Raw genomic sequence first — 14,012 nt, 5'->3', positions numbered from 1 at the left:
TGGTAAGGTTATAAAAAGGACTCATCTATTTACTCCACAGAGTCATTTTTCTGTTACCTTTGTGTGACCAGCAAATGTAGTACTGGGAATGCTGAAGGGTAAACAATGAAATGACTTATTTCCTTGTCCAATTTACAAATGATACAGCCTCTTCCGTCAAAACTAGAACATAATTTTTGGCGAGAACCTAAGACTTGCTAGTCAAAATTCACTACTGAATGAAGCAGGAGTCCCTGCTCAAGGATCCAAGAAGGTAGAGGTGGGGGCCCAAAATATATTTTCAAGGGGCGCCTGGGTAGCTCAGTCAGTTAAGTGTCCAACTCTTGATCTCAGCCCAGGGCTTCATGTTGGGGTCATGAGTTCAAGCCCCATGTTGGGCTCCATGCTGGGTGTGGAGTCTACTCAATAAGAAAACAAAACAAAACAAAACAAAACAAAACAAAAGAAGCTCTCAGAAGAGCTTTGATTAAAGAAACAAAATCTATTTTTAAAATAATTTTTAAATTTTTTTATAAACATATAATATATTATTAGCCCCAGGGGTACAGGTCTGTGAATCGCCAGGTTTACACACTTCACAGCACTCACCATAGCAGGAAACAAAATCTATTTTCAACATTAAAAAACGACTAAGGGAAATAAAACATTTATATCCCTCAAGCTCTAGTGATGTTCGAGAAGCTCTTAAAAATTAATGTCTAAAAGCAAATAGAGGGGTGCCTGGGTGACTCAGTGGGTTAAAAGCAAATAGAGATTACTAGCCTTAATAAAAATCTTTACATTTTATAATCTTGGATTCCCTTGAAGGTTCACCCTAGGCTTATGATTTTCCTCTGTCCCATGTGTTCCCTCTGGATGGTTTTTATAAACAACTATCCTGGTTTTAACGCCCGATCATATGCTGATAATTTCCAAAATTTTGTCTGGAGTTTAAAAGCCTGTCCTGACCTTCAGACCATCTGCCAGGCCCTCATTACTGCGGGTGGTTTGTAGACTGGCAGCCTGGCCACCACGTGGAGGAATGAGAGCCATGTGTCCTCTCAGGTCCTAGACCAGACTGAATCAGAATCCACCTTTCGGTGAGATTCCCAGGTGACTCAATGCAATGGAAGGTTAAGAAGCAGTATACTAGACATCTCCAGACTTCAGGTTTTATGGGCCTGTTAGCTCAAAATGTCCAAAATACGACAGGCTGCATGCTTCTTAAGGCTAGAAAGGTTATCATGATAAAGCCTCTGTTTACCTAACTGGCCTATGTGATGACATTACCTGCTCCATGATTTATGCCCACTCGCTCCTGTGCCCGGCATCTTGTTTCCTTAGCAGGGGGCCTTGGCTCCATCGATTATTTACCACCAACGCCAGCCGCTGCCTGACTCCCTTGCATTCGAGTCCCTAAGACTGGAGGAAGTCTTCCTCGAGGATCCCTTTTATGCACACTCTTTCCCCAATGAGGCTGGATTCAGGGTCCTCTTCTAGGTTCATATACTGCTCACACTCTGCTATGGATTGAAATTGTTTCTCTCCCACCAGCAAGGAGAGCGCCCAGAAGGCAGGAATCGTCTCTTATTTAGCCTGAAAACCTTAGTACCCACTACAGGGCTGACACCATAAAGAGTACTCAGTAACTGCAGGATGGATATTAAGGCAATAACTAAAACACCAAGTTTCTTTATTTGGGATTTCCTGCTGCTTAGAAGCTCCGAGAAACTTGAACTTAATATAGTCAATGTGGTGGATAAAATCTTTCATAAAAAAGACCACAGGGGAGATGATAAAAAGGGTTTTTGTTCTTTCTGGCGAAACTTCTGAGAACTACTGGTCAATGCTATGTTCAACATTAATAACAAGTTATGGCCCAATCAGTTACCCTCGGAATTTATGAGACTGATTGCCCTTAAGACTAAACATTTCTTAAACCAATGGCACTCTATTTTTAAAATGTTATGTAAATTGATGACTTTGGAGAGCTTCAGTTTTCTACTGTCAATGCTATTTTTTAAAAGACTTATTTTATTTATTTTAGAGAGAGAGAGAAAGAGAGAGAGTAGAGGGAGGGACACAGGGAGACGGAGAGAGAGAATCTCAAGCAGACTCCTTGGGGCCCTGAGATCATGACCTGAGCTGAAACCAAGAGTCAGATACTCAACTGACTGAACCACTCAGGTGCCCCAAGGCTATTTTAATAACATTTACTACGTGGTGTTCAATATCTTTTTAGTCATGACTGAAAAACTGTCTAATTCAAAGTCTCTTAGAGTATTAGGGGGTAAAAAGTATCTTTTTAAGACTAGAGCAAAGATGTCTAGCTTTTAATACAGAATGAATTCTTTCAAATTCAGTATAAGAAAATGACCTAAATAATGCATTTTTATAAAATCCCAAAGATGTCTCCAAAGAAATGCAAATGCGAGTACAATGTAATTTTAGAACTAATCTGGAAAAGTAGCAGCGCAAGAACAATCCTCCCACATACTCCCCACACGCAAAAAAGGCAGAGATGCATGTGTTGTTTTTTTTTTTAATTTTATCTATTGAAAGAGGATTTCACTTATCACTTAAAAACATCAGAAAAGTAGAACGAATTAGGTATCTCTGTCTAGCTTTACAGGCAACTGCTCTGGCTTCAAATCGCGTTTTATCCAGGATGAGTGTGGACTACAAGGTTGGGAGTCCCTCTCAACTGGACCTGGAGTGTATTCAAAGACGCACCAAAAGAAGGGGAGGGAACAGCATTGGGGGGGGGGGGCTGTAGGAGGAGGAAATAAAAGGGACATGGTAGTAGAGGCACTTTTACAGATCCGTATGGAAAACATGGAACGTGGTCGGTCAGGGATGCAACAACTCAAAGGCAGACAGTACAGGGCGGGCTGGGGGAGCTCACCTGAATGTGGAAAGGAGTGAAAAGTGTCTCCAGAGACCACAAAAAGACTTTCCTTCTTCTCCTTCTCAAAACGAGTGGTCATTTCTTCCTGAGATGCCTCTTCATCTTCCCTCTCTTCTCGAAGTCTCTTCATTCTGTCCATCAAGGCCTCTAGCTCACTTAGGGAATCGACAATCTGGAGCCAGGTAAGATGGTGTTGGGTGTTAGTAATACCAAGAATTATTCTGGTAAAGGTCCCTGTCTAGTAAATGCCGCCTGACTATGTACAGAGGTGTGGACCCTTAAGTTCCTAAGTGGGTTTTCCATTAACGCCAAAGAAAATCAAATGACAGATTCAAACGTTTTCCAGAGTATGATGTTTTTGCTGCAGTTATAAATCTAGAAAACTTATAAGTATAGATATATTTAATCTAGAATTTGAGCATTTGGTATATATTAAGTTATAGTTTATTTTTAAAAATAAGGTGGCCTTATGATTTGTCATAATATCTATTTGCTTTATTATTTTTTCCAAAGATTTTATTGACTTATTTATTTGAAAAAGAGAGAGAGAGTGCATGAGCAGGGGCAGAGGGAGAAGCAGACTCCCTGCTGAGGAGGGAGCTCAGTCTTAGGGCCCCAGGATCACGACCTGAGCCAAAAGCAGATGCCTAACTGACTGAGCCACCCAGGCTATCTATTTGCTTTAAAAGCCTTATCTTTAAGACAATTCAGAACTTCATGTACAAGTTAAGTTTTTACAGTAGTAAAAGTTGTGCAGAAATAGTTCTAGTATACAATGTCCTGTTGAGTCAGACAAACTCTTTCTATGTATTTTTCAGGCAAAATAGTGAAGAAAAACGAAGTTCAGAACACTAACCCCGAAGTTGTTGCCTGTAAGGGATGCATTCTCTATGTTGTTATCGTTGGCGAGATCACAAACACAGAAATTGTTGACTGATATTAGCCTGAATCCATTGGAGATTTCTGGATCTCTCTCCGGATTGATGCCACTACCAAAAACAAAGCTTGCCAAAGCATGATAATGTGCCAGTAGGACTACAGCGTGTACCAGCTCGGGCAGAGACCAGTTATTTTCTCCAGTTTTGACAAGTTTCTGTAATGAGAAAGTGAATCAAAGTAAGAATGAAAACCACAGAATGCTGCAAAGCAATTTTAGAAAGCATGGAAAATCCACCAAATTTTTAGGTCCATTTATAGCAATCAAACTTAAACTTTTAAAACTCCTTTTTAAAACTTCCTTTTAAAAATGTTTCATGTAATAAAGATATGGCTTTGGTCAAACAACATTACATTCAACCAGCAAAACTAACAATATAATTATGTTGTAGATTATTCTGAATTCCTTATAGGTACCATGGATCTTCTGTTTCCAAAGCACACTTACATACTGTGTTGTTTCAATAAGATAGTTCAGAGAATCAAAGAACACTGAAGCTAGAAGGGCCTTTAAAGATTATTTAGCAAAGCCATCCACTTCAAGGTTTTTAGGTAAAGACTTGACCTTAAAAATCACATAAAAACAAAACAAAACCCTAATTCATTAAGTCAACTTTTAGGTGCCTTTTCTGATGGAGAAAGAGCTGATGGCAGAGGATAGGAGCAGTAGAATTACTACCTCACCTTTGAATAAGAACTTTAAAAGTTTCAAAGCACTTTTTTGTATGCTATTTCACTTGATCCTCCAACTGAAGGATGGAATCACAAGTGAAGGCATTAAAAACAATGATGTCTCCATCCCCACTTTCTCCAAGAGCCAATCCCATCTGTCAGCACATCAGAGTCTTTCCCATCGGTGTCCTCTCTGTCTAGCTTGGTACACATGTGCGTGCATGTTCTGCTGCTCACTACATTTCTACACTTTAAATTCTGCTCACTTCACAGCCAAGCCCCCACCAGAAACCTCTTTGGCTTTACTCTCCATTAACTGCCCTCCCCTCCAACACACAGGAAATTTAATATATTACCAAAAGCTCAGTTAAAGGAAAAGGAAAAATTAATCAGATTCTACCACCCTAAGGTAACTTTCCCATATTTTATTTTTATAAGCATAATTATATAATCAGAGTAACACTCCTAATTTTCTCTGCTTTGCAAACCTGACATTTTGACATGTTCTTTTCTCATAAGGCTACAATGTCTTAGACTGAGCATGGCCTTTATACTGCAGAGAAATGGATATAGAGAGCTATTTCTCCATTTTTTTACTGTTAGATATTCAAATTGCTTCTAAGTTTTTTTCTGTTTATTTGCTATTATAAATAGCACCTTCATTCCTTGCTATATCTATGCTATAAATAGCATCTTTAATTCCTAATGGGATTTTGAGGGCAATCATATTTTAAGGACTTTTCATAATACTGCCAAAGAGCCTTTTCCAAAAAACAGGTAGAATTTACAATGCCTTTGTCAGTCTTTCAAAGAGTACGAAACCTGAAAGGATAGATAGCCAGCACTCATCACCTCAAATTTCTCATCTCACATTCATTTCTGTTTCTTTAATTCATTATAATTTGTTCTCTTTTTTAAGCAGCCTCCTAAAAACAACTTTTGTGAAGGTCAGGTATGACTCCCAATGGCCAAATCTAAGTATTTCTTTTTTAGTAGTTATCCTATTGGGTCTCTGTAGGATTTATGCTTTCCTTACTTCCTCCTTTCTTGAAATTAATCTCCTTTGACTTCAGCAGTTCCACTAAATTTTTTTTTGCACCCTCTCTCCCCTGAGATGCACGTTTCCCTGTCTTCGTCTCAGCCCACTTTCTCTGCTTCTCTCCAAATGTTGGCTGGCTCTATTCGACCCCAGATGGATCATTCATTCCTTCAACTTGACCTTTGCCTACTGCCAATAGCGATCTGATCCGGTTTCTAATCTATCCTTTATCTTGAGTTACAGACCTATATTTCCTTCAGTAACTGGACATCACTATCCAGAGTTAACAATATTCTGCTTTCAGCCCAGAGTGTACTGTCCTGCTCATGCCTTCTCCCAGTCAAGAAGGCAGAAACCTTACTTACTCTCCTGTCCTTCCCCTCTCCTCCATCTTCACATTCTGCTAGTTACCACGTCCTGTCTCTTTCCATGTAGAATGCTTACATACAGTATGATCTCTCCTTTGGCTTTAAAAAAAAAAAAAATCATCTCTCACGTGGACTACTGCAATTGCTTTATGATTGACTCCTGTTTCTAGACCGTACCATTTGTGATTTACCTCCTATATCACCACACACGTTCATATTACAACTCCGCTCAAAAACCTCTGATGACTCCTAATTCTTTATCATACTCATCTCCGAAATCTTTTGACCACATATACTACTACTTTCTTTTTTTAAGATTTTATTTGATTTGAGAGAGAGAGAGAGAGAGAGGGAGAGGGCACGAGCAGGGGGAGGGGGAGAGGGAGAGAGAGAATCCCAAGCAGATTCTGTGCTGAGTGTGGAGCCCTACATGGGGCTCAATCCCAGGACCCTGAGGTCATGACCTGAGACAAAATCGAGAGTTGGACACTTAACTGACTGAGCCACCCACTGCCCCTTGATCACGTATACTTCTGACAGTAACTGTTGGGGACTCCAACCTCTGATAGTATGTACGTTTATTTATAAATAAACACTTTAAAAATACAACATTTTATATAGATGAGTCATACACATGTACTGTAATACTAATATTGTAAAATATACAGAGAAATTTATTAAGGTAAGAATACATATGGGTGCACACACACAAATAATTTTCCAACATTTTGAAGGATTGCCTTCTGCGTCCCCTGAAGTAAGGTAATAGAACTCTGAAGAACATAGGTTTCTGAGGATAAAACATAAATTCTTTAATACAGTACTCATTGTGTCATAAGGACATGCTCCCCATTCTTCCCATCTCCTACCCCACACTTCACATAACCTTCCCTACTGTCAGTAACCTGAAGCTGTTAGTTACTTTTCCAACATACAATGTTTCAGAAGTCCCCCCCACCCCCCGACCCCCCACCTGCCTCTCCTTGAAAATTCCCACTTACTCTTCAAGACCTATCTCAAATGTTACCTCTTTCATGCAACTTCCTGATCCCATTCTTTCTATTCATACCTTCATATACCACTGTGCTATGTTTATTGTCCTTATCTCTCCCTCTTTCTTCCCCTAGATTCCAAGCATGCTGAAGGGCAGGGTCTACCTTTTTGGACCCACCAAAGTACACGGCACAAAGTAATGAACATAGGACATAAAAATAAGGATCAATTCTTCTATCTAAGTAACATCTTATCAAGTCGGAACATAAAGCTGAGGGAAATGTTATGTTTCACATATTCCCATACAGGTAACTCAATTTCTAAGAGTAGAGAGATGACAAAAGCTCAGTTTGGTTTAACTGGGCAAATAACTAACAAAAATGTAGTCTACCCGAGAGGATCAACAAAACCAAAGACATATCTACTCATTAGAAGCAGGGAATTTGAATACCTATGTACTGAATAGTGACCCAGTGCCAAGCACAGTGCCAAGGCCTCACCCTGTGTGCCCTTGATGGAAGCCCCTTTCCATCTGCAAGTATTCTAGTCAATTGCAACTCTGTTTCTCATCTAAGCTCTAGCTTCTAAAGGCATTGAAGTGTTCACACCAGTTGGCACATCGCTTTTTATTTGCAAAACTGTAATTTGCAGATCTTAAAATTATGAAATGTTAGAACTAGAAAAGAGCCTGGAACTCATTTAATCTAGGCCCCTCATGTTATAAAGCGGGGAGCTACTGAGGTCCACAGAAGTTAATTTACTCAAGGTCACGGGTGTGAGAACCCAGGGAGTCCATTGTGCAGTTTATTTGGTCTACCTCCTGCTTGAAAACAGAAATCAACTTTTTTCATGGCCACTCACTAAGGCACCTGGGTAGCTCATTATTGATTACCTTAAAAGGAATATCCATTGGCACTTAAATTTAACCCACAGACTTTCTACAGTTATCTTTTCTATATGCTGAGAGCCTATGTTGTAAGTTACTAATATGCAAGTATTTTAAAATTAAGTCTTAACCAAAAAAAAAAAAAGAAAGGAAAAAGGGAAAAAAAAGGAAAAGAAAGAAAAGAAAACTGAACTCTCAGCCAGAATCGTAAGGAAATCTCTTTTTCATTTCCAAACAGCACTCAGTACCTGAATGTGCTCTTTTGTGATCAGCCAGGGTCTGTGTGCGAGCAGCTTGTTAATTTCATTAAGATTTTTCAGTCTTTGCGGCACATATTCCAAACCATTCAACCACTCAGCAATACCTCCTGTCTTTAAAAATTCATCCACGTGCATGTTTATTAGGTAGGAACACTGATGTCTAGCTGCAGCCTAAAACACAAGAAGACTCTGTTGATATAGCAATCGTGGTACATGTCGCATTCTACTAGTTCTAAACCAATAATAATAATGATAATTGATTTGGAGTTTAATAATTTTAATAACCAATAATTCTTTTCTTATAGATTCCTCCTCCTCCTCCAACTTCTATCACAATACACCATAGATTCTTGAACCAGTACACGTAGTCGATATTTGTACAAGCGAATAACTGTCCCATGTAGGCAATTACCTCCTCAGCCAGAGGTGGGTGTGGATTATCCTCAAATGCACTTCCTGGTTATATCAAGAACATACACGTCCATTTCATGATGGTAAATGACATAAACTACGTTCTATTTAAAACTCAATAAAATCTCACTAACTTGTATTCTACCCATTCAGAACACAGCTAATTTGGGTGCTCCTCTCACCCCCTTTAAGATAACTGCGATTTCAGTCTTATCCCGGCACTTCACCCACTGAGATAAGATAAGTTCGCTGACACCTTCCTGCCCGAGCAGTCAAACCAGTCTTGACACTGGGAGTTTGGGAAATCCTTGCAATGCAGACTTTCCACTGCTCCTTTCCCTAGGCCTGCTTCTCAGGAAAACAGTATCGTTTCTTCATTCTATTTTCCATATCTTGCTTATCTCTTAGTTTATCATCATTCTAAGGCTGCCTGGGAACTTGCTGGGTCAAATCTGTAAGCTGGAATTACAGTCTCAGTCGTGTTCGTCTTGTTTAAAACTTTGATGAGAGCATAAACAAGATAATCAAATCAAAGTTGGGAAAAATGAACCTGCTGACTGCCAGCTACCTCTGCCAGCCAGCTGTTCTCCTAAACCACCCCAACACAGGGCACTGGGACCAGGTCCTCTATCTTTTTCTCCAGGAATAGCCCACCTGTGACACTGTTCCTTTCTACCTTTCTCATCCTGATTTATAATTCTCTCCCCACCCCGACTAAAACATTAACTAGTTCACTAGTTTGTACCAAGTACTATATTTAGTGGGGTTATGACTCATTTAAGAATTTTTCCTCCATTGGTGCTAATGGATACTCTCCTCTCCTCTGGCCAAATCAGTAACATTCTTCAAGTAGAAAATGACTAAATCAGATGTCACAACCAACCTGTTTTATATTAATAATAAAAAACAAGGCATCAAGAGCCAAAACACGACCTGTGGGATCTTAGGGATAGTCCCTTGGACCCTACTAGCGTCATCAACCGTAGGTGAATAAACTGAAAATTCAAGGAGAAACTGAACCTTTAAGGCATGTAAAGCATTCCAAATGCATCCCAGACACGCGGTATCCTAAAGCCCACAGGCTTCTTCAAGTCTTATTTCTAGAAAAGGGTACTGAGCTCTACACACACAAACACACACACACTAGGAGCGGGGAGAAGGGACGAGCAAGGGCGGTGTGGTGGGAGCACAGGCAGCTGGGAAGCGGGCGCACCATTATCGCGATGTAGTGCCTGTGTGGTAGAGGAAGGGGGCCATCCATGCGCAGCATATAGAACTGGCTCCGCAGGAAAGATTCCAGGTACTGAGTGTGCAAACTCATGACCTGCGTGATGTTGTCCAGGCGGCCGGAAGTAGAGTACTCTTCCACAAGAAAGTTCGTACGCTCATCCACTGTGTTCGCTTGGACAACCTGGTGATGGAGAAGCACACCATGAGTACTGAGAAGCAATGGATCTTTTGTTTACACACATGATGCCACTCTGGAAGCAAGCGAATGTTCTCTGGGTAGGAACAGACCCTGAAATTACGCAGTTGCTCATACCAGCAACGGAAATTAAAAAAAAAAAAAAAGGAAAGAAAAAAGCACCGCTTGTTTTTGGCTCTGGGACCGCAATTTATTAAACAACAAATGTCAAATCATCAAACACACAGCTCTGAACTTGGAGAAAAGCAGCTTCCATCTGCTCTGCCAGCCGCAGAAGGCACACTTTCCAGGGCCCACTTGCCTGGCCGTTATCACACCAACTGGGGGAGCGGGAAGCGGTGGTATTCAATTCCCACAGTTACAATTTTATCCCAACGGCCTACGAAGATATTTAATCACATTGTCTTAAGACAAGAGTTTCAGTCTGATCTTGTGCTTGTTTTTGTTCAACATAAAATAAAAAGCTTTCTGAAATCTTTTTAGGGACAAAGGAAAACATGATAATTTGTAGGAAAGTGTTAATTGAAAAATTAATAAGGACACTAGAATACTGTGATTCCTATTTTCAGCCTATTGTATTAATTGTTAAAAACAAGGTTGGTTATTAAAATGGACATCCTCTATCCCAGGGACTCAAAAGAGCTTTCTCAAAAATAGATTATTATATGTAGCTTTATACACAGTGACAGCTTGGGCATCACACCAAGAATTGGGTCTGAAGGTGTTAAGAGCTTATTAGCACCTTGTAGAAGGACCCAGCTCTGTGGGAATTAATGGACATGAGATGAATATTTCTAGGACTGGTTCATTATTTATTGATATTATAGAATTAGAATCCTAGACTTAAGAATACATTTCTTATTTCAGATTCAAAATTAAATTCGAGCTCATGCACCTAGTTAACTGCAGAGCCTGGTCTAGAATCCAGATTTTCTAAAGTCCAGACTACTGGTCTTCCCAGAGATCCATACTGTTATTAGAAACTCTGTTTACTCTTTAAGGCTGGCTTCACAGTCTCTTCTGAAAAATAAGTACAAATTATACAAAGGCACTATTGACTGAGGAAGACGTAATCCCAAAGGAAATAGAACGTTGGAAAGTGTGAACTGTGAGGAAATGTTAATTACAATGGTGTATAAAAGCAATTTCAGTTCAGCTACTTATAAAGCCAAGTACACTTTCATTTGCTCATTTCCCCCCATTTTGTCAACTATAGGGATCAAGTGATGTTAAAAACAATAAACTCCGGATTAACCACATGTAATTAAACATAGAATATTTGTTAATTTTGTTTTGTCTTCTCCAGCAGAGTTTCTTTTGTTTAAGCAATGCCAAAGGCGTAAACAAACGCTAGAGGTCCTGAGAACAGCGGTGGCTTCTGCAAACCACCTTACCTTCAATATATAGCGTGAAAAAGATTGTTTCAGGAAGTCTTTATGTAAATGAGGTAATCACTCCACCAAGATCCCTATGCTGTAGGAGAAAATGGGCACAAACTCAGTCCTTTCTGTAACGACTGGTCCCATTTAGATCAGCTAGAGATGGAGTTCCCAATGTTAACTTGTTAACATGTTTCCCATGTTAACATGACTGTTAACATTCCTTTAACCTTTCCATTCAGATGGTAAGGTCACTCAAAAAGCAAAATGAAGATGTAGGATTACTGACTCTGGCAAGGACCTGGCATGTATTTTTCGAATTTTATTCATCCCTTCTTTTAAGACAATTCCTGGCACATAACAGGTGCTCTGTGTATCTTTGTTGACTGCTTTCAGAACAATATAGGAATAATGCTGGTGCTTTAAGATAAATGTCTTTGCAGTAGTGAATCAGGATATACAATTGTATTCAATAAGGCAATAACTCCTCCAGCAGAGAAAAACTCCCCAGTTTAGTGGTTCTTAAAGTTTTCTTAGCTCAAGTATCTATCTGAGAGGCATCTAGGAATCTAGGATGTCGGGCACTTTGCTGGGATCTTTCATAAGGATGTATACCCACAAAAAGGCATAAATCTTCTCTTGATTGTCATTTTACGACCTCTCCTTCTTGAAATTACCATCTTGCTTCCCGCCCCCTCAACTAAAGGTACATACTGTACAGACTGAATTGACATTCTCTCCAAGAGACTTCTTAGAACCAAAATAAACAAAAGAGTAACGACTAATGTCATTAAATTAGTAATGACTAATGATATTCTGCTTAATAGGTTTAGTTGGGAAACTCATTTTTTCAACTCAAAATATATTTTGAAACCTTTGGGTTAATATTAAACTTTATTTAAAAGAAACTTTATTACTGTTAGTAGCTTTGTTCAGAAAAGTTATATTTGAAATCAAATATGGTAAAACTCACTTTTTTCTAACCTTGCAGAACTCTAACTCTAAACCAACTCTAAAATAAGATGGCAGATTACTAAACACATAAACTTTTAAGTGAAGTTCAAAAGAAAGTATCTCTGTGGTTCTCTGAAATAGAAATAAGGAACAAAAAGCAAAACACAGGTTTACTCCCCTATTAAAAATGGAGATATTCTTTGATACAATCCAGTTATTTTTTCATATCACACTTAATGTATTTTAAGACAGATAAACTTACTTCCTTCTCTGGAATAAAGGCACTTGGTCCTCTTGTCAAGGGCTGAGATACTCTGATTCTTTTATCCTGTTTTCAAAAGAAAAGTTTTATGTGTTAATGATGACATTCTAATTAAAGTTAAATTGGTGCAAATAAATTGCTGAGGTACTGAAACAGACTGAATAAATAGAACATGAAATCAAAGTAAGGGACAGGTCTCAGATCACAGAAAATCCATAGGGCTAATGTGTGAATAAGATAATGGGGCAAGTTCCTCAAAAAGTTAAAAACCGAACTTATGATCCAACAATCACACGATTAGCTATTTACCCAAAGAACACAAGAACACTAATGCAAAAGGATACATGCTTCCCTATGTTTATAGCAGCATTATTTACAATAGCCAACATACGGAAGCCACCCAAGTGTCCATTGATTCATAAGTGGATAAAGAGGGTATAGTATATATATACAACAGGATATTATTTCACCACAAAAAGAATGAAATCTTGCCATTTGCAATAACATGGATAGAGTCAGAGAGTATAATGCTGAGCTAAATAAGTCACTCAGAGGAAGACAAACACCATATGATTTCACTCATATGTGAAATTTAAGAAACAAAACAAACATGCAAAGGGAAAAAAAATGAGAGAGAGAGAGATGAATCAAGAACTAGACTCTCAACTGTAGGGAGCAAACTGATGGGTCACCAGGGGAGGCAGGTGGGGGGATGGGTGAGATAGGGGATGGGGATGAAGGAGAGCACTTGTGATGAGCACCAGCAGATGGACAGAATTGGTGAATCACTATATTGTACACCTGAAATTAATTTAAACACTGTATATTAGCTAACTGGAATGAAAATAGAAACGAGAAAAAAAAAAGGATAATGGGACAAGTGCCTACCTCAGTCCAAAATTTCATTTTCCTCAGTCATCTTCTACAGCCCCAGAGATTTTTAGCCCATAGTTGGCGTGACTGAAACTGTTGATCTCCATAATAAAATCATATCTCACAGTATACTACTGCACTGTTAGACCTCAATCTGGAAACTCCTAGGTTGAAATCAGAGGATTCCATGCAATTCCCCAAGGTAATGACCTGACCTGTGGCGTTCTTTTTCCACAATAAAATAGGAATAGACATATCTAATATAAAGTTTTGAAGCTTTAAGTAAGAAAAATGTAAAACTTGGAGAAGTAGAGGTTAACTTAAGGTAAGAAATGGAGAACTTAGCAATCCATATTGGTCCACTTGCTATTCTATTGAGGACTAACGGGAGATTGTCAGTGGTATTCTAAGTTTTGATTTATTTGAAGTTTTTATTTTTTTGTTAATTTTTTTTAATTAAAAAATATTTTGGTAACCCCATTTAAGTGTGATATCTATAAAGCTGCAAACATTCCAATTAGGTAATAACTTCCTTCTCTGCAGGCATGTTGGAAAGCTGGAATAGTCAGAGAGAGGCTCTCAGGGCTCTAAAGTCCTTCTTAGCCAGGAGGAGAGAGAGAGGAGACATGGCTACTTAATTTTCTATACTGTAAGTAATATTCTGAA

General features: G+C 38.9%; 1 protein-coding gene across 3 annotated transcripts in view; it reads right to left on the bottom strand.

Moving 5' to 3' along the window:
- SESN3 (sestrin 3) overlaps window positions 1-14,012 on the bottom strand; it is a 73,671-nt gene that overhangs the window by 17,382 nt on the left and 42,277 nt on the right. For all 3 annotated transcript variants that reach the window (XM_047690731.1, XM_047690733.1, XM_047690734.1), the window contains exons 2-6: window positions 12,474-12,539; window positions 9,666-9,863; window positions 8,030-8,212; window positions 3,744-3,980; window positions 2,885-3,059 (exon numbers count right to left, since the gene is read on the bottom strand). In XM_047690731.1, the coding sequence (XP_047546687.1) occupies window positions 2,885-3,059; window positions 3,744-3,980; window positions 8,030-8,212; window positions 9,666-9,863; window positions 12,474-12,539 (859 nt within the window). The remainder of the gene's footprint in view (window positions 1-2,884; window positions 3,060-3,743; window positions 3,981-8,029; window positions 8,213-9,665; window positions 9,864-12,473; window positions 12,540-14,012) is intronic.

The sequence above is a fragment of the Lutra lutra genome, chromosome 10 (assembly GCF_902655055.1).
Source record: "Lutra lutra chromosome 10, mLutLut1.2, whole genome shotgun sequence".
Lineage (NCBI taxonomy): Eukaryota > Metazoa > Chordata > Mammalia > Carnivora > Mustelidae > Lutra > Lutra lutra.
Note: the sequence above shows the minus strand (reverse complement) of the source record. Positions and strands in the feature narration are given on the sequence as shown.